We start from the raw sequence: 22,462 nt of genomic DNA, 5'->3' as shown, positions 1-22,462 counted from the left end.
AGGTTAAAGTATGACACACACAATAAAGAAAAAAGCAAAGAAAATTATATCATTGTCTGGATAATTTCTTTCTAAATTGACACCAAGAAGCGATTTCTAAAGGTCCCTGGAGATAACAATGACCTCTGTCCATAGAAGAATCCAAGATACATAGCTGGGACTGAGCATCAGAGTCCACCTACCATCAAAGATGCCAGCAAAAGGAACATTCTTGCTTTAATGCAATTTTTATAAAAAGTGAGCCATTTTAATAATAGCCCTGCAAGTATAACTTCCAAGATAGCCCTTACCAGAGCAAAATTGGAGCAGCTAGATTTTATGATCACATAGGGATAATTCCATCAAGTGCCATATTTTGAGGGAACATGTGTCTGTCACATTTCAGAAATAGAAGACATTGTCAATTGTATGCCTCAGCAAGGGCTGATTACCTACAGACCCTACTTGCCAGAACCATATTCTGGGACCCCAACGAAAAATTATTCTATTTTATTCACGGCACAAAAATATATTTAGCCACTAGAATTGTTAAGCTTACAGTCAGGGCTGTCCAACAGAGAACATGCTTTATAGAGCACAGATTGGAATTGCATGCAAAGATGAATTCACTTAAAAACGCACAGGTTTTGAACTTTTCATTTTATTATATATCTTTACATTCTATTTCACCTTCTACTATTTTATCTTACTCTTTTATCTTTATTCTATCTTATCTATTATATTGTAGTCTATTTTATTTTACCATAGCCTTTTTTATCACATTTCCCTGTATCTTACCTTATCTTATTTTATTGTATTTTACTGTGGTTGATGCCTGTGCTTTTGATATGGTCTATTGACTAATCAATAAAGTAGACTATTAGTGTAACTTCCAAAGCTAATATATTTCTTCATTTACATACTGCAGTTTGGAAGAAAATGGCTTATGATTGTTCTGCAGTATAGATGACACTGAATATTGTAAGCCAAACTCTGAGTGGTTTACAACTTGCAATGCCACTCAACAGATAATCATATTCCTATTACTGGTTGGATTATATTGAGAGCAGCTTTCAACAACACTGCATGATAGTTATACTCATACTGCTAAGAGGAATAGTTGCTGAAGCTAATTTCATTTTCTGGTCAAACACTTCTCCAGACTATTTGAAATCTCCTCTTAAACCAAAACATTTGCTGAGTTGCATGCAGAAACTTTGGCTCATGTACAAACTCTGGTACCCTTAAAAAATATTCTGAAAAAATTCTTCAAAATTCACATACAAAAAATACAACCCAAAGGAAGAGAAAGGACTCTGGACTTTGATGCTGACAGAATTTTGTCTTCTAATCTGAACTATAGCTTTGTGTAAATCGGAGTAGCATCTTCCTGCAAAGGCCACTTATTTTAAATAAAGATTTAAAGCAGAGGTTCTTAAATGTTTTTGTGCTCTGCACCCCTTTGAGTGTTTGTTGAAACCTACAGACCCCTTTGCAGAAAAATGTATTTATATGCACAAAATAAAATACATATATAGCTTGTATCATAAATATGCTCCAATAGTTATTTACATATTAAAATAACAGACATGTAATATACTGTATACTGATTTAATGATTATACCTGCTTGGAGGCATAATAATATTTATATCTTGTATACCATTTATTCTACTTTGAGTGTGTGTTTGTGTGTTTGTATGCATGTGCGCACTTTGAGGATTTCAGAAGTGGTTTGCCCTTGCTTCTTTCTTAGAATTGCAAATGACCAGTCCCACGTCACCTGGCGAGAGTCTACAGACCATAAGTAATTTTGTTACCTCTATAGATTATTGAAAACAATGTATTTTTTCCATCTAAGTTCACAGACCCTTTGAAATCTAAATCCCAAGTTAGGAACCGTTGGTTTAAAGATATTTTCTCTGATAAAATAATGCCATGTATTGGGTTACTTTAATGAATCAAAAGTATTAGATTCTATAATGGGAAAAAATGAATGAAATGAGCTCCTGTTTTCTACATTATCACACATTATACTTATTATGCTCATTTTCTAGATTCCCTGCTCATTATGAAGACAATGCCAAGACCTGTGGATTCCGCAATTTGCAGTGAAAATTTGACAATGCACACATCCCTGTCCCCTTAAAACTAACATGTTAGAGGCAGCACAGTTTGAATAAGAATTCTGTCTCCAAGCTTAGTAATAGCTAGTATTCCCACACTGGCCAACATACGATTTACTTATACCCACCCAAAAAAACTATTAAATCCTCAACAAGAATTAATTCAACAAAATTTGTATTTGATTTGAGAAGTCATTCCACTGATTTAATTGTTCTGTCAGGAAATTTCTCCTTAGTTCCAGGTTGCTTGTCACCTTGATTAGTTTCCATCCGTTGCTTCTTTTTTATTTTTTTAATCCCATTTATATCCCGCCCTTCTCCGAAGACTCAGGGCGGATTACAATCTAAAGCACAAATCAATGTTCTGCCTTTAGGTGCTTTGGAGAATAGCTTGACTCCCTCTTCTTTGTGGCAGCCCCTGAGATAGCAGAACATTGCTATCATGTCATCCCTAGTCCTTCTTTTCATTAAACTAGACAAACCCAATTCCTGCAACAGTTCCTTATATGTTTTAGCCTCCAGTTCCAGAATAGAACAGAACAGAACACAACAGAATAGAATAGAATACTTTATTGGCCAAGTGTGCTCAGATACACCATCATCTTTGTTGCTCTTCTCTGAACTCTTTCTAGAATCATAACATCTTTTTTATTTGTGGCAACCAAAACTGGATGCAATATTCGAAGTGTGATTTTATCAAGGCATTATAAAGTGGTATTAACACTTCATGTGATCTTGATTCTATCTCTCTGTTTATTGAGTTATTGCCTTTTCTGTTTCCTCATCTCTGAAAAGAATATGAACAAATCCTGACTGCATTTTAGTCTTCCAGCATTTTATCCTTGGGCAAATCTGCCTCGACCTTCAGTCTAACACATAATATATTAGATTTATATCTTGTCTTTCATTCAGGAACCTAATTGGCACTTATAGTGCTCCTTTCTCCTATTTTTCAAACAATAGTCCTTTGAGGAAGCTTGGGCCAAGAGAATTAATGGCTTTAGTCACTCAGTGGATCTCTCTACTAGTCCAACACTTTACCCACATCACCATGTTGTCTCTTTTCTCTTTTGCTCAATTTATTTTTAGGAGTTCATAATACTTTGGCCAAAAATTTGAAGCTAGAGATAGAAGATGAAGCTCATTGGACTGCATTAAAGAACACTTTGGGCACTGAAAGTAGGCCTTGAATATTTGCAATTCTTTCCTCTTTAGTATTCCTCAGCTTTGCTCCTAATAGCTATATATAGAGCCATCTCTAGGAAACCATCTCTTCCTTAAAGGTAAAGGTAAAGGTTCCCCCGCACATGCGTGCTAGTCGTTTCTGACTCTAGGGGCTGGTGCTCATCTCCGTTTCAAAGCCGAAGAGCCAGCGCTTGTCCGAGGACGTCTCCATGGTCATGTGGCCGGCATGACTAGACGCCAAAGACGCACGGAACGCTGTTACCTTCCCACCATAGTGGTCCCTATTTTTCTACTTGCCTTTTTACGTGCTTTTGAACTGCTAGGTTGGCAGAAGCTGGGACGAGTAACAGGCGCTCACTCTGCTACGCAGCACTCAGGATTCGACCTGCCAAACTGCCGACCTTCTGATCGACAAGCTCAGCGTCCTAACCCACAAATGGGAATGGGAGAATGGTAGGGCAGGGAGAAGGAGAGGCTTGTCGTGAAAAGGTACAAACTTGACAGAGGGCAGAAGCAGAGTCCTGATTGAGAAATAACACACTGGAAAAGAAATGGCAGTGGTGGATCCTGACCAGTGACCAGGTTGAAAGAGCAAAGTTACAATTCTGGCTCTACCCACACCTGTGGCAATACACAAAAAGAGGATATCTAACGTAAGTTCTTGCAAATGGGTTGAGAAGCAGCATGGACTGTGTATGTCTTGCTGTTATAGAATAACCTTGTTAGTTTAAAGAGGAAAAATCACTTTTAATCAAAAACACAGACATTGAGGAGAAATACCAGTTAGATTTTCAGAGAAAACCAGATCAAGCTGGCATTGTGTGATCAAGGAGAAACAATGAAATTTCATTTGGAGAAAATGCTTTAGTGGGTCTCTCCTCTACCCCATTCTTAAGGATATTCTTTTGTGCTAATGCTAAAAAATGAAGGCAACCACCCAACTATATGGTTTCATTGCAGCCAGGGATTGTACAGCATCGCTCCCTTCCTGCTTGCTTTGTTTTTGTCAAGCTGTTAAATTTATAGATGCATAATGGACATTAGCATGGGAGGCTTTTTGCTTTGTGAAATCCCAGAAGTCATTTAGATTCTCATGTGCCCCTATTAATTATATACTCCTGTTGATGCATCCAGACACTCTACCTTCCATTGCTTGCAAATATTATACCAAGTTGCATTTTCTCAATTTGTGAGGTTTTCAGATTAGCTTTTTTCTTTATAGTATATTGTTTGTCTGTGTAAGCATGTGGAGATATCTATATCTATATGTCTAATCACTTTATTTATCACATTGTGATTTTTTAAGGGTTTACACAGGAATAGCATATTGTAGGAATTAGGTTAAATGACTGCCCTGTGACAGCCAGCTTGGGAGTTACAATTTGATGTTGCAAATTAGTACATCTGAAATAACAATACACTGGGATTTTTTTAATTTTGCTCCTACATATTAATATTTAATGTAAGCTTCTTAAAAGTAGGGCTATCAGTAGGCCATTTTTAGGGCAATCCAATCACAAGTGTTTCTACTACTCTGTTCTTCAAAAGTGTTCTAAACCATTCTTAAAGTTTGTTGAAGGAGGAGGGAGGGAGGAAGGAAGGAAGGCCCATCAAAAATGTCAAAACAAATACCGGGGGTGGGGGGGAACCAAGAACATATTCTATAGCATACAAGCAATCGTTCAGCCTACTACTTACACAAATAATTAAATCTTAATCACATGAAATAATATTGAACAAACTTTCCAGAGCCCTCAAGAAATGAAACATCTATAATATAAGGCAGGAGTATTAGGTATGTTTGCCTCTTTGGCTTAAATATAAAAAAAAGATGGGATAAAATCATCATCGTCGTCATCACAACATCATCATTATCAAGAGAATAAATCTGGGATTCCTCTACCTTTTCCACACCTTTCCACTGAACATTTTGTTTATTTCTTGTTGCCCCTTTCCTGCACTTGATAAATCTGTAATTCTTCATATCAAGCCAAGTACATAATGCAAAAGTACTTTCCACTTTTAACATAATATTAATGAACTTTATGGATATTGTCCAAACCAGGGAATATGTAAAGCCTTATAATTTGAATAAGTCTCTTTCTCCAGTTCACATTTCATATTTTAAAACAATGGTTAGCTGTTTTAAAGACTAGAGCTTTTAAAATGTTCTCTAGGGAATGTGATAAATGAAAAAAGTAACTGTTTAAATTAATCTCACTTTAACATCACAAGAACAATCTTTAAGACCCTTAGCCATTACTTTATTATTGTGTTATCCACATCAAGAATAACTAATATTTTTATATTAATCTTAAATGGTTTATAAAAATACATAGACATAGAATCATGTAAAATATGTTCCAATAAATTCTAATTACTTTGGTTTATATTTTGCTAATGCATCTGGACCAACATACTGCTATTTTAAGCAACCCAGAATATTCTCACAATAACTCAAATTATTCAAAAATCTGATTAGCAATATGCTAATTAAATTGTCCTTTACTTTTCCTGCAAAAAAACAACTGAAATCTCAAATAAATTAAAGAACCCACATTTAAACTGGTTTATCACAAAGTCTGTCACATAAGTAAGAATCAAGATTGTTCTCTTATCCCAGCAAATTCCAAGTGGGTCCTGCAGTCCTGAATTTAGGGAGTGCAAGACAGCTATGACTAAAAATAGAACCAAGGCCCTGCCATGAAATCAAAGGGGTCGTAGCAACTTTTTAAATTATGTCCAAAGTTTTTTTAAATAATTTTTTATTTTCACTTCATAAAAAAATAAACTGTATAAGTCGAGATATCAGTCTGAAATTAAAATTCATTTTACAATTACCTTTCCTCAGGTCATGAACTACTTTAAAATAAGACATTTTTTTCAAAGATCCTACAATCCTTTATGGACTTTTGTCTGTTACCAGGACTGAAAACTGATGATGATGACGATAACAACAACAATAACTTTGTCACTTTGAATGTACACCAATCGGCCTACATAAAAATGAAATTTCGTTACATACAGCTCTCAAAGAGCCACCACCTCCGATATACACTCCTTGTCTGTGGCCAGCTCAAGTTTCAGAACGTCCATTTTAGTCTCTAGGGAGTGAACGGTGGTGAACAGGACAGATGGAAACGGAGCTCCATGTGGATTAGCCCTCAAATTAGCTTGTATTCCTGCATGACAACCTCGCCTCTTTTCCTTTTTCTGATCCTGTCTCTTTCACCTTTTCCTTATGGGGGCTCCTTTTCGCCCCTGGAGCACTGCCACCACCTCCAAAAGCCTCTTTCCCTTCCTCTGGGCCTGCCGACAGCTTCATCCAGTTCCTTTGCTCCATAAACCCCGGGACCTCTCCTCCTCTGCCTCCATCAGAAATAGCCCTGATTTGCAATAGAATGCATCGCTGTGCCAGCAGTCAGATCTTGCTGCCGGCAGAACAATTTCAAACAGCGCAAACGGCTTTTAATGGTTTCACCAACAGTTCCAAAACACCTAAAAATTCACCATACTAGCAAAGATTGTCCATCGTATGTTACCTTAGTCCCACCACGTCGATCAAACACATCAAAACCTTCCCGATCATGTGGCCTATATCCCTCCAAAAACTTATTTTATTTTATGGATTTATGATAAGGGATGAGATATGGGATGAAGAAATATTTGTTTGTAATTTTATTGGGGGTGAAGAGTTACTGTATTTGTTTATGCTTGTGACAAAGATTAGAGAACACACACACACAGACATAATTTTTATTATATTCTTTCTTTTTCTTTTTTCCTTGCACTTTTTATTCTTTTTACCATTATCTTCTTCTTTTCTGTTTAGGGTTTTGTTTAGTTCTTACTACTGTAATCAAAATTCTTAATAAAAATTATATTTAAATGCAGGTTGTGACCTGAGGACAGCTGGACTGTTTCTCATAAATAAACATCCAAGATCATTGGCCCTAATCATAACCTGTGGACCTTCATCACTACTGCTTAAGCAACAGCTGGAAACCATGAGAAGGGAGGTCCGTTGCCCAGCTTCACTGGTGTATTAATTATGGCTCTTCCTAGATCAAGCTGGCTTGGTGACAGCAATTTCTGCTTTGACCAACATTTGTTTAAATTACTGTAACCCACTCTACAGGGGCAACCTTTGGAGATGATGCAGGAGTTGCAACTGGTCTGAAATGTGGCAGCTAGAGTGTTGACAGGATAATTCTTTCATAGTAGAGTAACATTACTACTAAAAACACTGCAGTCATCATCAGAAGGAGTCCGAGACCAATTCAAAGTGCTGGTGATAGCCCACAAAGCCCTAAAGGGTATAGCATTGGCTGATATTAGATGCTGCCCTGCTAAAATCCAGTACGAAAATCCTAGGAAAGCCTGCTTAGAATCTCCACATTAGTAATGGGACATGGATCAGGCAACGGGTCTTCTGTGTTGCTACTCCTATATTATGGATTTTTTTTGCCTCCAGACATTCAAGTAGCCTCTTCCCTCTTTATAATCTTTATAAAAGATTAAAACACTACTCCCAACATGCTTTTAACTAGATGTTTCTAGCAGCTGCTCCTCAGGATGTTATGATAGTGGTCCCTCTTTAGCTGCTGAAAGACCTACAGAAACGAAGATCCCTTGTTCTCACTTCACACAAAAGGTAAAAAATAAAAACAAAACAGGTCTGCACTTTGCTTCTTGCTCACTGCCTGCTAAAGAGCAGACGAAACTTGAGCCTTCCTCAGATAACTTCAATTACTGAGGGGGACAGTTAAGCCGTTGAGCCACCATTACACTTGCCGAATCTTCCAAGGGAAAATATGAAAATAAATCGCTTCAGATGCCGAAGAGAAAAACATGAGATGGGATCACAGAAGGGTGAGAACGATCAAGAAAAATGCATACTTTGAATGTATTTTCAAATATGGTTGACTTCATGAGATTACTGACTGAACGCTGCACCTTGTTCACACCACATTTTTAACCACTCATGCTGCCACTCATTTCTATTTATGGATAATAGGTTGCCTGTAATTTGTTTTAGAAATGGCTTGACACATCTGGCTAGAACACACAAGCTCTCATCTTGCATCATCTCATCTTGTAATATTCCCTGCCTGTAGGAATTTTCAATGCTGCAGTAAATGTTGCTTATACATAAAACAAAGTCTTTACGTGTGTGTGTAAACGTGTATGTGTGTATGGGAAAGAAGCAGGGACTGTCCGTCTTGGTCTTCACAAAACAAGCTTTGAAATCTAGGGAGCCACTGGATTGCTTCATTGCCTCTAGTGTAAAGAATCTCTGAATTAATTTTTATTATGGAAAAGCTTTAGAAGGAATTGTGCATAATTTCAATTATAAGCTCAGCATTTGATTATGACGACACTTGTCCTTGATGAATACTTAGAAAAGGCAGAGGGTAGCACCTATCTTCAGAAACATAAGCCCATGGGGCTCACAAAAGTATTGTGACCTTCCTCTTTATTACCGGTGCTGCTGCCTAAAAGCTGATTGCTGGAGGAAGAGAAGGAGGAACAGGCACCTAATGTAACATTTCCTTAATATTTCTGCATCTGTTCCTGCAACAAAATAAGGCTATTGGAAACTATAATGGATGTATTAAATATGTTAGGAGGAGATAACACACAAACAGTAGGAGAGAATAATATAAAACTGCATGTCAGGACACACTGGACATTTAGCTGAATGCAAATATTATAAACACCATCTTATTAGATCATGCTGAAGTATTCCTATGAAAGATAATGCTCTGTGCCTTCCCCAGTATCACCCTTTTTACAATGGGTCATCAAAAATCAAGTTAAGTTAAAGGTACTTTTTACTTAAAACCAGCCAAGATTTTATTTTAAGCTTGGTCTTGATTTCACATGCATCAAGCAATTATACCTGAGTCCTGAAATGTGTTAGGATATTGTAAAATATCCTTTGATTTCATTTGGTATGTAAGACACTGATACTGGGCCATGATAAATTAATCTTGTCTCTGTGCTAATGATAATTAAATGTTATTGATCTGTCAGCCTCCCCTGTTCTGTCCCAAGAGGGGGGAAAAAAGCAAAGATTTTTTTTAAACACAATATGCAAAATAGCGCAACTGCACATCAGCACATTTCAACAAGGCAGCTTTAAGTTCTTATTTCCTAGAGGAGAGTCTAGAGGTCATGAATATTAGCAGCTGGCAAGGTAATCTGCCTTTCTAGAAGGAACCATGAAGAATAAAGATTTAGCATGGCTGCAAGTATTATTAAGAACATTTTTTTTTAAAATGAACATTGGACAAAGCAGAAAACAATAATTCTATCATCCTCTCCAGTGGAATTATTCTATTCAAGTACTTCATAAATTTTATCGAATGATAAGGGGTATTTAGCTTTTCTGGGGTAAAAGTTGTCTCAAGGAGGAAGAGCTGTAACGAGGGGAAAAATCGATGAATATTTGGGTCATAAAGTAAAAGATGGTGAGAAGGAACCAATTGTAAACATTTGAGTAATGAGTCAGCAAACAGAGAGGGAAAGAAAAAAATGGATGGAGAGGGGTAAACAACTATAAACACTTTCAGTGAACATAAATCTGGTGAGGCAGAAGCCTATGCATAAACACACTGATTTCTTGAAGCTCTTCTTTTACACAGAATATAATAATAATAATAATAATAATAATAATAATAATAATAATAATAATAATAATAATAATAATAATAATATAATATCTATACCGCCCTTCTCCCGAAGGACTCAGGCAGGGTGGTGTACAGGGCAATAAATACAATAAAAATACAGTATACAAAAGTTAAGATAGAATTAAATATTAAAGCCCAATTACAGTAAAATTAAAATTAATATTAAAAAAACCCAAACCCCTCAGACCAGGCCGGCTTGTTCAAATAAATAAGTTTTTAGGTCATGGCGGAAGGAACGAAGGTCAGGAGCCATCCGGAGCTCAACCGGTAAACGGTTCCAAAGGTCTGGCGCGCCCACAGAGAACGCCCTCCCCCTGGGGGTCGCCAGTCGACACTCTCTGACCGACGGCACCCTGAGGAGGCCCTCTCTGTGGGAGCGCACTGGACGAAGGGAAATTGATGCCGGCAGCAATATCTGGTTTGTTGTACATTTCTTTGCAGATAATACAATAATGTTTAGATGACAGTATCTTTAGAAGATGAGGCAGGGTTATGCAGTAGCCTTCTTTTGCTCCTCTTTTGCTAGCACCCAACAATTACCGTAAATCAGAATGTATTAACCAACCATCTCTTTTGTCCATACTGGGAAAACAGGATATTGAAAACAAGCTCAGACTGAAACTGGTCACCATACTTTTCAAGTTCATGGGAAATGGTGGCTATTAAGAGCTTATCTGGTTTAAATAGAGTTTATAGAGCGGCAGAAATGAGAGATCTGATAGGACAGGAAAATGTATGCACACAGTTTTGCTTGATAAAGGACTGTATGCAGTTGTGGGATTCAGCTGGTTCGCACCACTTTGGCAGAACCGGTAGCTAATTTTTTGTTGCCCAGGCCCAGAATGGATTTCCAGAAGCGGCATCCACACAGAGATCCAGTTGTTCACATATTTGAATCCCACCATTGACTGTATGGATGTCTGAAGCCAAACAACGGCACACAGATCCACTACAGAAGTGGTGCACTAAACTAACTGTACAATTTTCAAGATAGTGTTAGAATTATAACTGTCATGCCTTAAACATGGTTTCTGTTTCTATTTTGTCAAATCAAGTAATAAATTGTGGTAGATACGCATTTTTTCCTTTAAAAAGTAGTATCACACATTTGCATCTGTAACAGCTTTTTCTTTCAGGTAAGCAAACCAGGCCGCAGAATTTCTGCCAGACTTTTTATTTACTATAGCCCTTTGTATTACAATATGTTCAGTGTTTTTCTCAAGTGTCCTCGGGAAGCTTACTTGGGAGTGCTTGTGAAAATCACCTTGCACAAGGCTGAATACTGTCCACATAGACACAGTCGCCATTAGATATAACTTGCAGTTATTCTGAAATCCTTAGGCCATTTCCTGTACAGGTAGTCCTCATTTACCAACCACAACTGGCGGTTGGTAAATGAGGCTGCCAACTCCATGGCTAAGTGCTGAAGTCTCTAACTGAAAAATCATATGAATCTGTTTGATTTATATCACTTCTGCTTTCATTGTTAAGCAAACCATTGGGGTCATTAAATAGGATATCATGTGACTGCAACTTGCAATTTCACTTCCACATTCTCCATTAATTTTACTTGTGGAAGCCATTGTGAAGCTCACAAATGGTGATCATGTGATTGGGGGAAACTGATGGTTAGAAATGCTTGCCAGTTGTGGGACACCTGAATCACAATCATACAGCTGCTGGACACTATAACAGCCATAAATGTGAGGATTTGTCGTCACAAAGCTGCATTTTTTTTTCAACTACTATAACTGTAACTGAGGTGTACCAGTATTGCTAATTATTTATTTAAATCAGAGTATTTCATTTTTTAAGATGTGTGGACTTCAACTTCTTCCTTTTGCTGGCTGGAGAATTCTGAAAACTGAGGTTCACACATCTTAAAAGTTGAGAAACACTGGGTTAAACGATAGGCATTTTGTCTTGTTGGGTTTTCTGGCCAATTTCAACTTCTGAATAAAAGTCTACAAAAATAAGTCGATTTTGCCCCAAAGTCCAGGGAAGTGCTAAAAATCCATATCAATATTTGTATTGTTAAATACTTCCAGCAGAAATATTTACACTGAATCTGTCTCCTGCTATATCTGTTAACTCCCCCTATTCCCATCATTTCATACTGCCTCCTTCAACTTCAGGTTTGGTCACCACGATGTAAAAAAGATGTTGAGACTCTAGAAAGAGTACAGAGAAGAGCAACAAAGATGATTAGGGAACTGGAGACTAAAACATATAAGGAACGGTTGCTGGAATTGGATATGTCTAATTTAATGAAGAGAAGTACAAGCGGGGACATGATAGCAGTGTTCCAATATCTCAGGGGCTGCCATAGAGAAGAGGGAGTCAAGCTATTCTCCAAAGCACCTGAAGGCAGGACAAGAAGCAACGGATGGAAACTAACCAAAGAGAGAAGCAACTTAGACCTAAGGAGAAACTTCCTGACAGTTAGAACAATTAACCAGTGGAACAACCTGCCTCCAGAAGTGGTGAATGCTCCAACACTGGAAGGTTTTAAGAAGAGACTGGACAGCCATTTGTCTGAAATGGTATAGGGTTTCCTGCCTGAGCAGGAGGTTGGACTAGATGACCTCCAAGGTCCCTTCCAACTACTACTACTACTACAGTATATTATTATTATTATTATTATTATTATTATTATTATTATTATTATTATTATTATTATTATTATTATTATCATCATCATCAATCACACTCGCCTTTTGAGTACCTGTCTAATACACCTCCTCCTTTCCATACGTGGATCTCTTAGTTTGCATATCCCCAATGCTCTCATTAATTCTGCTCCACCAGTTGCACTTATATTTTGGATTTCCAAATTCCTGTAGAGTCATGTTTCCCATTTTTTAAAAACTTTGTGAGAATACTGCAGACAGAATAATCATTGTTGGGGATTTGGGAATGGAAGTACATACAACATGAAGTTGCCCAAGATGGGAAACACTGCAACGCAAGAATGAAAACATGAAAACTAGATTCTAGTTTCTCTATCACCCACTACAAGACAAGCAAGTAATGAGGAATCATAACATAACACTTTTACTTCAATGCACTTATATTCTCCTTTAAAAGTTGAGAGGTGAAGGAAGCCAACTAAAAACATAATGAAAAGCTACCTCCAGTGAGGTACTGGTTGAGATAACTTGCTCTGTCCTGAGCTTTTTGTAGTTTAATGAACCATTCCAAATAGTTTTGGCTAGACTCCATCCCTTATTAAGAGCAAATGCAATGTAGTAAATCAGGAGATGGAGCTGCATATTGCATCTATTATACATACTGCAGCAGGGAGCAATTCTTCGGTAATGTAGAGTCAATGGGATGGGGATAGGCCACAACAAGTGCCCAATCCATGATCAAATGGATTTGGGACAAAAATGTCTTCCAGTCTATCAGAAGTAATGAGGAATTCTAGCTGATCAAATAAGGTGTTTTTGTTCTTGTTTTAAATTGCTTTTAACAAAAATCAATGCATGGAAGCCCACAAAAAGATTGTAGCCACAATATAAAACAATATACTAGCAATTCCAGAATGACAACTCAATCATTTTTGCGAAATAAACACTGGGTGTTTTTTAATAAAGAAAATTTAAAGCTTTCATACCTACTGAGTATTTGATTTTCTTTAAAGATTAATATTCAGAATAGTAAGTGTTTATTGAGAATTACGCCTGCACCTTTATGAATAGTCCAATGTTGGCTCTGTTTTGTATTTGAAAGCAAGAGGAAATGTCGGAAATGTCAGAAATGTGTTTCTGATAGACAAACGGACCAGGACTAGCTGAATCCTATATAATCTAGCTATCACAACTCATCCCGGTCAGAGCTTGTCTAAAAAGCAATAATGGAGTTTTGGAGAACCCTGTAAAAAATTTTGAACAATCTGAAATGAATTGTAGGTAGGCCTTTCCAGTACACCTGTCCCATGTGGAAAGGCTTAAAGTTCCTTACTTATGAAACAGGAGGAACGAGGGCCCAACAGAAACCTCCTTACTCCATCCCAGAGGTTTGAATACTACCTACCCTGGCATATTTCTGGAAGGCCTTAAAAAGGAGGTCTTCTCTAATCATTTTATATTTTCTGCTTTTATCAGTGATTGGCATTTTTTTTTACAGTTTAATATATTGTACTATTATAAGCTCGACTGTGTTCCCTGGAGCTATCTATGGTTGTGAAAGTTGGACCTTAGAAAAGCAAGACGAGAAGAAAATCGACTCGTTTGAGCTGTGGTGCTGGAGAAGGCTCCTGTATATTCCTTGGACAGAAAAGGTGACTAACAAGCAAGTACTGGAGCGCATAACACCAGACCTGTCGCTAGAAGGCAAAATCACGAAACTGCATCTCTCACTGACTTCGGCCATGTCATGCAGGCGAATTGATTGGAGAAAGCAATTGTCTTTGGAAGAGTTAGCGGTAAAAAGAAACCAGGCCGTCAAATAATATGATGGCTGGACACTATCAAAGCTGATACCAGCCAGAGCATAGAAAAACTCAAAGGAATAGTGCAGGGGTAGGCAAACTTGGCTCTTTTATGACTCGTGGACTTCAACTCCCAGAATTCCTGAGCCAGTTGAAGTCCACGAGTCATAAAAGAGCCAAGGTTGCCTACCCCTGGAATAGTGCAAGATCAAAAGAGACGTGGACCCACAGAATAGCCAAGAGTCAGGCTTGACTGAGTGGATAACATCATCATTATTATCAATATATTATACTATGTTTAAAATTATTTTGCTGTATGTCCACAGGAGTCAGTCCTGATTACAACAAGTTATTCAATACATGAATAAATAATAGATTCTCCAGTCCCCTGGACATTATGGCTGGTGATATTAATAACACCCAACAATCAACCTTGACCCCTGGACACTTCCTTTCAACTTCTAGTCCCAGGAAGTAACATGGGAGTAAATCTGATGTAATTCTATTTGGGATGGATAATTAAGAGAAAAGGCTCTAGTATGCCTTATAACACAATAGATAAATACATAAAGTCAGGGCTTTTTTTGTCATAGAACGCTCAGAACCTTTTTTGGATGGAACCTTGTAGCGTAGGCAAGGCGGGTTGTATGACATGTGTGAGTTCCAGTACCTTTTTCTTTTACAAAAAAAGCACTGCATAAAGTTCTAGGTAACTTGGGCAAGCTCAAGAAAACAATAAGTACATAGAATTTCAAAAGGTATAGTTACTGCTAATAGTAGGATAATTACAGAAACAACTTGTAAAAGGAATTTCTCATTTTTCTTTATTAGTAAATTGGTTAGGGTGCAATAGAATATTTTGAATGGACTAAGTTCTGATGCATAAGATACCCTGCAATAAACTTCCCTCTTGTATTTTGATTATTTATGTCTAATATTCCTTCTATTATTTCTCAGCCTTCCCTTAATTTCTCATAAACTAGGAAGGACATATTTTTTATAGAGAAATAAATATTCCAGGCTCCTGGACCTGTGATGGTATAACAACTTCATGTCATATACTTAGGGACTCTATTTTCATTACTTATCTTTGTTTTGGCATTAAAAAAGGTAAAGGTTCCCCTGCACATGTGTGCTAGTCGTTTCCGACTCTAGGGGCTGATGCTTATCTCCGTTTCAAAGCCGAAGAGCCAGCACTTGTCCAAGGACGTCTCCGTGGTCATGTGGCTGGCATGACTAGATGCCAAAGGCGCACGGAACGCTGTTACCTTTCCACTGGAATGGTCCCTATTTTTCTACTTGCATTTTTATGTGCTTTAGAACTGCTAGGTTGGCAGAAGCTTGGACGAGTAACAGGCGCTCACTCTGTTACGCGGCACTCGGGATTCGACCCCCCAAACTGCCGACCTTCTGATTGACAGGCTCAGCGTCCTAACCCACTGAGCCACCGCGTCCCTGTTTTGGCATTAGTTTTATTCTATTTCCTACTTCTGATTGATCTACCTTTTTCTAGAGACTCCTGCACACTGCAGCTTACTGCAATAACTGATGGACCTTTGCTGTTTGGTGGACACATCAGTACTGGAAATATTGTTTTAAATGTTCAGTATACATAAGCCACTATTATCAAGAACTCTCCAAAACTACATAGGTTCAAGGATAAAACAATAATTTGTCAAACTATTACAAAAATTAAAATAATGGAGTGTCCATAGACATTTTAGAGATACAATTTCTAGGTTTTTCTTTTAGTATAGATGGAGAACAGCATTCAAGAAAGACACAAACAAATATCTTATTGATTTGGATGGATAGATAAATGTTAACAATTATTTGGGGTGCCTCTGAGCTACAGCTCATCCTAAATCTTGTTATCATAACTAAAGACCTTCAGATTATTCAAGGAACAATGGGCTATAAGAATTGCTGTATTAGTAGCAGACATACAATATGACATTGGTTCTTGACATTATACATATAGGCCTTCTAGTTCATGTTGTGTTTACCGTTTAGATCAATGTAACAACTTCAATAACATCTTTTTGACTTATATATCTCATTCAAGAACACCTTCAGTCTAATCTCTTCACCAAAGATTTACACTTCTACCTCATATTCACTATATGATTAAATATCCCATATTTAAACTCCTTCCTCTTCTCTTTTACCTTTTATTTTTACCACAGCTTTCCCGACTTTTTCATTTTCCAGTTTCGTCTATGTTTGTCTAGCACTAAAACCTTTTGTCTGTTTCAGATTGTGGGAAACTGAAATTTTATTTTCTATTGCTTTTCAAATACAAACTGAGCACCTATCTGTCTTTCTTACATGCCCAGACAGTCCATAGGAAAGGAGGTAAACTGCAAACATATAAAATGAAATGAAATAAAATAGAGTGGTGAATAATTTATAACTGTTATCATTTCTGAAGTTGCTGATTAGATTCTAGTCCTTTCCATTTGATTGTAAATGTAAAAGTCCCAAGAACAACCTTCTACCACAGTTAGCTTAATATCCACTACAAGATTTTGAGTATCCCACCCATAATAACTTCATAATAATTTTCCTAAAATGTATGGGCCCAAAGACAGATGACATAACAAAGCAGAGGCAAAGGGCCTACCTCTTAATGAAAAAACAGGAATGTCAAGGTACTTTAGGTTTTTTTTTAATAACTATTGATGACAGTATAATGATCTTTCAGCCATCAATGGATTTCTGAAACTTGAATTTGCCTGCAGTCTCTCACGGGAAACAAGGACAATAGCTGACTTCCAGAAAGCTTGAAAACCTGAGTGTCACCCTGTCTTAAAACAGCCCAGTAATTTTTGGAACTTTATTTTTCCATAATGCATACTATTTGTTTGGAGGTTCTAGCAGGGAGGAACAGCTATCATTGACTGAAGATTTGTACATTCTTTGTAGCTGGGATGGTGGTTCTTTTCCAATGAGTGTGCAGTTTCCTTGCATGAAGATGTGAGGAAGGGAGGAATACCTAGCTAGCCAGCAAGATGAACCAAATCAACTGTGATGATAAATGGAGTTGATCACCAGGGTTGCTTCAGATGGTCCTCATATTCATAATGCACTCTCTCAGTATAGCCTCCAGTAGGTATGACCATTGTAATAATTATAAAGCCAAAGAGATAGGATGTTCTGAAACATACTCTGTTCAATCAAATGGCAAGTGCAGTGGGTAAGCTGTTTTGGTAACTTTTAATCTTTTAACAGAACTCATGGCAAAATCAATTATTTTTCAGTGGCGTCAGCAACCCTTTAAATGTTTGAACACTGCTAATTCTTAATTTTCTGAGGGAACATCATCATGTAGAAAAAGCGTCACAGACACCAATAAGCAGTCAAGTAGAATGAAAAGTATAAACAGGGCAGTTTGAACCTATAGTTCTCAAATATTACGTTACATTTGCAGTAATTTCATTGAAAACTGCCGTCATGTTGCTAATGCATCTGCTTCACTATAGCTAACCATTCCATTCCATTCATTTTTAAGGCTACTATTTCATTCAGAGCTTTGCAGTTACCGTATTTTTCATTTTAAAAGGAAAAGAAGATCAACATAAATCTATATAGCCTATAAGAAAGAACATCTCACAAAAAAGACTTGTATCATTATAATGACGGTTGTATTCCCTAGAGCCTGTTTATATATTTCAAGTTTATCTCTGTATCACTTTAGTAATCTTGCAAAACAGATGAGGTCACTTCTTCCTAAGTCGAACCACTGGTCCATCTAACTTAATAAATGTCAACAATAATAAACAGAGTCCAGGATTTCAGGAAGTAGTTTCTCCTAGCACAATTAGAAAATGCAGGATTTGAATCTGGAACCTTCTGTATGCAATGCTTGCAGATCCACAGACCTTCCCCAGTGCTGAGAGAGTGACTTGCTCAAGGACACCCAACGTGTTTCACAATGACTGGAATACAGATTGTACTATCTCAATTCTAATAAAGCTCGTACAAACAGGATTTTTTAAACCCAAATCCACCTTGTTGAATATCTTATAGAACTCTTCAGTCAACTTTAGCTGAGATCTTCTGCTTTAATATCTCCTGCTTTAATCTCCAGACTACACTAGCACATGATTCATCCACTAATAATGCTTTTTGAATGTTTCTCCTGATAATTACAGAAAATCTGTTAAAATCCCAAGAAAAACAATGGGCTTATTTTCTAGGGGAATCATGTTACATTAGTTCAATGAGGTCAAATCTGTGTTCATAAAATTTTATGCTTTTTTTATATTCTAATACACAATACAGTAAAGCACCCAGGAGTCTTGCAGTCTTTAACTCATTGGTGACTATGTGAAGTCCTATTAATAGGAGACACTGCACCCCTCAAAATGGTACAAACACAGCAAATTAAAATACTTATGATAACATAAATTTATTCCAGATGGTCTACAAAAGCAGAAAGAAGTTTCCCCACTTTTTAAATAAATACAAAGTTTTAAGGACATCATTGACAGTGTCAAACTAGTCAGCTGAAATGGGTGTGGTATCTGCAGCACCAACAGGTACTTTTGGAAAAGATTACGGGGAACCACAGCAGAATTCCCCATTCCTCCATCAAAAGATAGCTAAATGTTCAAATATAGCCTGGTTTGTCTCGCATGCTTAGAAAGTGGAACTTTCAATCACTGGATCTGTAGGGCATTCTAATGTAATATGCAGTGTGAAAACAAATGGGTCATGTGATACTGAAGGCACTTCATTTAATAAAGTAGAAAGCAAGACTGGTATTTAGATACTTGTTGTCATTGACTTGGTCCATGACTGGCTGACATCTGTGTCCCATGTGACACCAACAGACTGGCATTCACTGCACATGTCCTTTCAATTCCTGTCATCTGGGTTTGTTTGTTTGTTTGCCTTTCTATACACATTCTACGCATTCTGCATTATTTCCTCAAATATGAACCTTTCACTGGTGCTCATAAGGGGCACCTTCTCCTCACAAGTATATTTTGGAATGAATGCTGGATTCAACATTAGGGAGAGATGATGACTGAACACTATTTCCTTTCAAAGAGCTACTGAGACTGAGTAACCCTTCTCTAGACTGCAGAAAATGTAAGTCTCTCTCATACGTTTCATCCGCTGTTTACATTTACCTCACAGCTGATACATTCTCTAATTTAATATGCCTTTTGTGTCTGCCCTGGTAACTTTCCAGTTAATAAAACTATTAAATAACTGCATAGTGAACTGCAAATATGCCTGAGGAAAAAGCTCAGCAGCCTTTGTGTTAGCAGTACACATAAATATGTTTTTCTTTTCTTTAAAAGCAGCCATTTAGTAAAAAGAATGCTATCGTCAGCACAGGGACCTGAATTTGAAGAACTGTCAGAGAGGACTACAGAATCCTTGTTTAGTGAAGCAGCAATCTTTTGTCTTTTCCATTTATTAATGATTCAATATTGCAGTAAGCCAGCAATTAATTAATATGATCAACACAGCACTAGATATGTAGAAGACATCCTTTCTTGAGCAGGGGCATGAATATATATTAATGTTTGTGCATATGTATCTGTACATATTTACATATACACATACACAGATAAACGTACTGTAGACATACACAGATAATTTACTTTCATTACTGTAGTTTCTTGATAGAACTTTCATTTTTCATTAAATAATTCATAACAAGGCCTGCTAGCAGGTAATATAGTTGTGTATTATTAAGTATTGAGCATAGCTCTTTTAAGTTACCCTCATTTAATTCCCTAAACTAAAAGGAATGCAAGATTAATAACCAGGCAAGCAGATTCACCCAGAGACAATATGTGAAGTTAATATACTCACCATTAGCACTGCAAAGTTACCGAAGTGAGTACTATGAAGAGTGGTAATATTGTCTGCAGAGCTAATTATGTGGCACCCTTCTCCCCACCAGCCTCCATGTCCATCTAGAAGGTCAAAAGCCCAAAAGACTGCAATGGGGTTTATGCCCTGGGTAAAGTGCTTCAGCGTTATAATAAGAGGACTGGTGAGGTTTCCGATATTGCACCCATCTGCCAAAGGAACAAACTGAATTAAAGCAATGAAGCGGAAAATGCTTTATTGCTATATGCTCTTTATAGAAGCCCATAGCAATTTTTGTACACATATAAGAGACATTAAGAGAGCAAAAATCCCTCTCTTGGTCTATCAGCAGAAAGCAACGTACAAAGTTTGGAATAGTTAATATTGCCTATAATTGACATTTTATTAGGTTAATCTGCAAATAACAGTGCTACTTAAATGCCCTGAATAAAAATGATTGTTTCAAACAACAATAGTATATTTAAACAAATATCTTTGATAGAATTAACATGAGAGACAATTTCATAGTCCAAAAATTCCAAAATGTGAATCCAATTCAGGATATAATGAAATGTTTAACAGATCATGGTCTGAATATTACACCAAAAGGAGAATATGTAACCCATTACTTTCATCAACAAAAGCGCTTGTTATACTGTACATTTATCATTTCAAGAAGTAGACTGATGACTATCAATGTACATGCAACAGGACTGAGTCCATCCCTGCTACCAATCTTTTTAGGATCCGGACTTTCTATGGCTATAATCAGAACTAAAAAGCAACATTCCATTTCCTCCTCCTTCACACAATCCTTTTCTTTTTTTTTTTTTTTTACTTTCTGATAAACTTCAGCAAGCCACAAAAGAGAATCCTATATTTACAATTGCAAAGCTTCTCAGCTGTATAAGTTTCTTTTTAAAATATGAAAACACCGGTAATAAAAAGACACATTTCTCTTAGAGCAGAAGCAGTTCTCAGATCAGCATACCTGCGTGCTACAATGCACCACTATACGAGACACTCTCATCTATAGCTAGGCTTTAGAATTAAAAAAAAAAAGCAAAAACGAATCCAAAACACTTACCTATTTTAATGAAGACTACGGGTGTGCCAATGAACCTCTGATTCCCATAACCTGCAAGGTGAGACGAGTTTGCAGTGTTGGGAAAGAGTTTTCCATTCCGAAAGGCAATAAACTGTAGCTTGCAAGAGGAGTTATCAACAGATTGCCAGGCTGCAGATGAGGAGAAGACAGACTGTGGCAAATGAACTGAAGCTATTGCCACAGCATTCTGTACAATGAGAAGGGGGGGGGGGGAGAGGGAGAGAGAGAGAGAGGTGGAGAGAGAGAAAGAGAGAGAGAGGGAGGGAGAGAATTTAAAATGCAAATCACAACAGGGCTGCTTTCATTATATTTTAAACTCCTGTACGAGAAAATGTGTTCTGCCTCAATTTTCCAACATGCTAGAAACAACCAAAGGAGCAGGAGCTGTAACCATGGGAATAGGGCTGGTACAGTGCATATTAAAACAGAAAACGTTTTGATTGAATGTGAGGATCTTTATGGTCAAGCTCCCTGCTGCAGAGGTGAGAATGGTTCTTACCATGCCTGCTAGAGGGTCCATCAACACTGCAGATCTGATTTAAAGAGACAACCTCTTCCAGGTTTTCTTGTTCACTTAAAACAGAATCAGACAACTTACAGTAAAATGTTATCTTTTTGAAAGGATAATTACAGGAGACTGAAAGGCATTTTATTAGTATCTAAAACTGCATCAGGGAATGGGCCTAAATTGAGGTATGCAGTGCACTCAGTTTCATGTGGGACTATGATTTCATCCTTAAAAAAAAATATTCAGTTCCCTAATGCAGACTTGCAAAAGCACATATCCTTAACCCTATTGTACTAGAAGAAACAAGGAAAATTCAGGCTATTAGAACACAAAAAATACGTAACTGAGTTGTAACTGTCTTTTTAGGTTACTGAAACATGTATGGATTTGCATTATTAAATTAATGATTTCCCCATCAAGTACCGTAGGTGTTTTTCCCCTTACAGAAATAATAACCTTGTTGTCATTAAGGCCAGACATATATATGGCAGTAGAGTTAAGGCGGGAGACACAGAATGTACAACATTGCCTGAGATTTACAAACTCTTGTGTGAAAAAATACAACAGCAGCATAAAGAATGAGTAGGCTTCATTTTTCT

The 22,462-nt window shown here is 37.2% G+C and overlaps 1 protein-coding gene across 1 annotated transcript in view; it reads right to left on the bottom strand.

Moving 5' to 3' along the window:
- Positions 1 to 22,462, bottom strand: part of ADGRA1 (adhesion G protein-coupled receptor A1) — a gene marked incomplete at both ends in the record, with an annotated part of 483,384 nt that overhangs the window by 78,085 nt on the left and 382,837 nt on the right. Inside the window, 2 exons of the mRNA XM_081329555.1 lie at positions 20,248 to 20,456; positions 21,335 to 21,542. Coding sequence (XP_081185681.1) covers positions 20,248 to 20,456; positions 21,335 to 21,542 — 417 coding nt within the window. The remainder of the gene's footprint in view (positions 1 to 20,247; positions 20,457 to 21,334; positions 21,543 to 22,462) is intronic.

Source organism: Vipera berus (assembly GCF_964194415.1).
Source record: "Vipera berus genome assembly, chromosome: 5".
In the NCBI taxonomy this organism is placed as follows: domain Eukaryota; kingdom Metazoa; phylum Chordata; class Lepidosauria; order Squamata; family Viperidae; genus Vipera; species Vipera berus.
The sequence above is the reverse complement of the archived record's forward strand: the minus strand, read 5'-3'. Positions and strand labels throughout refer to the sequence as shown.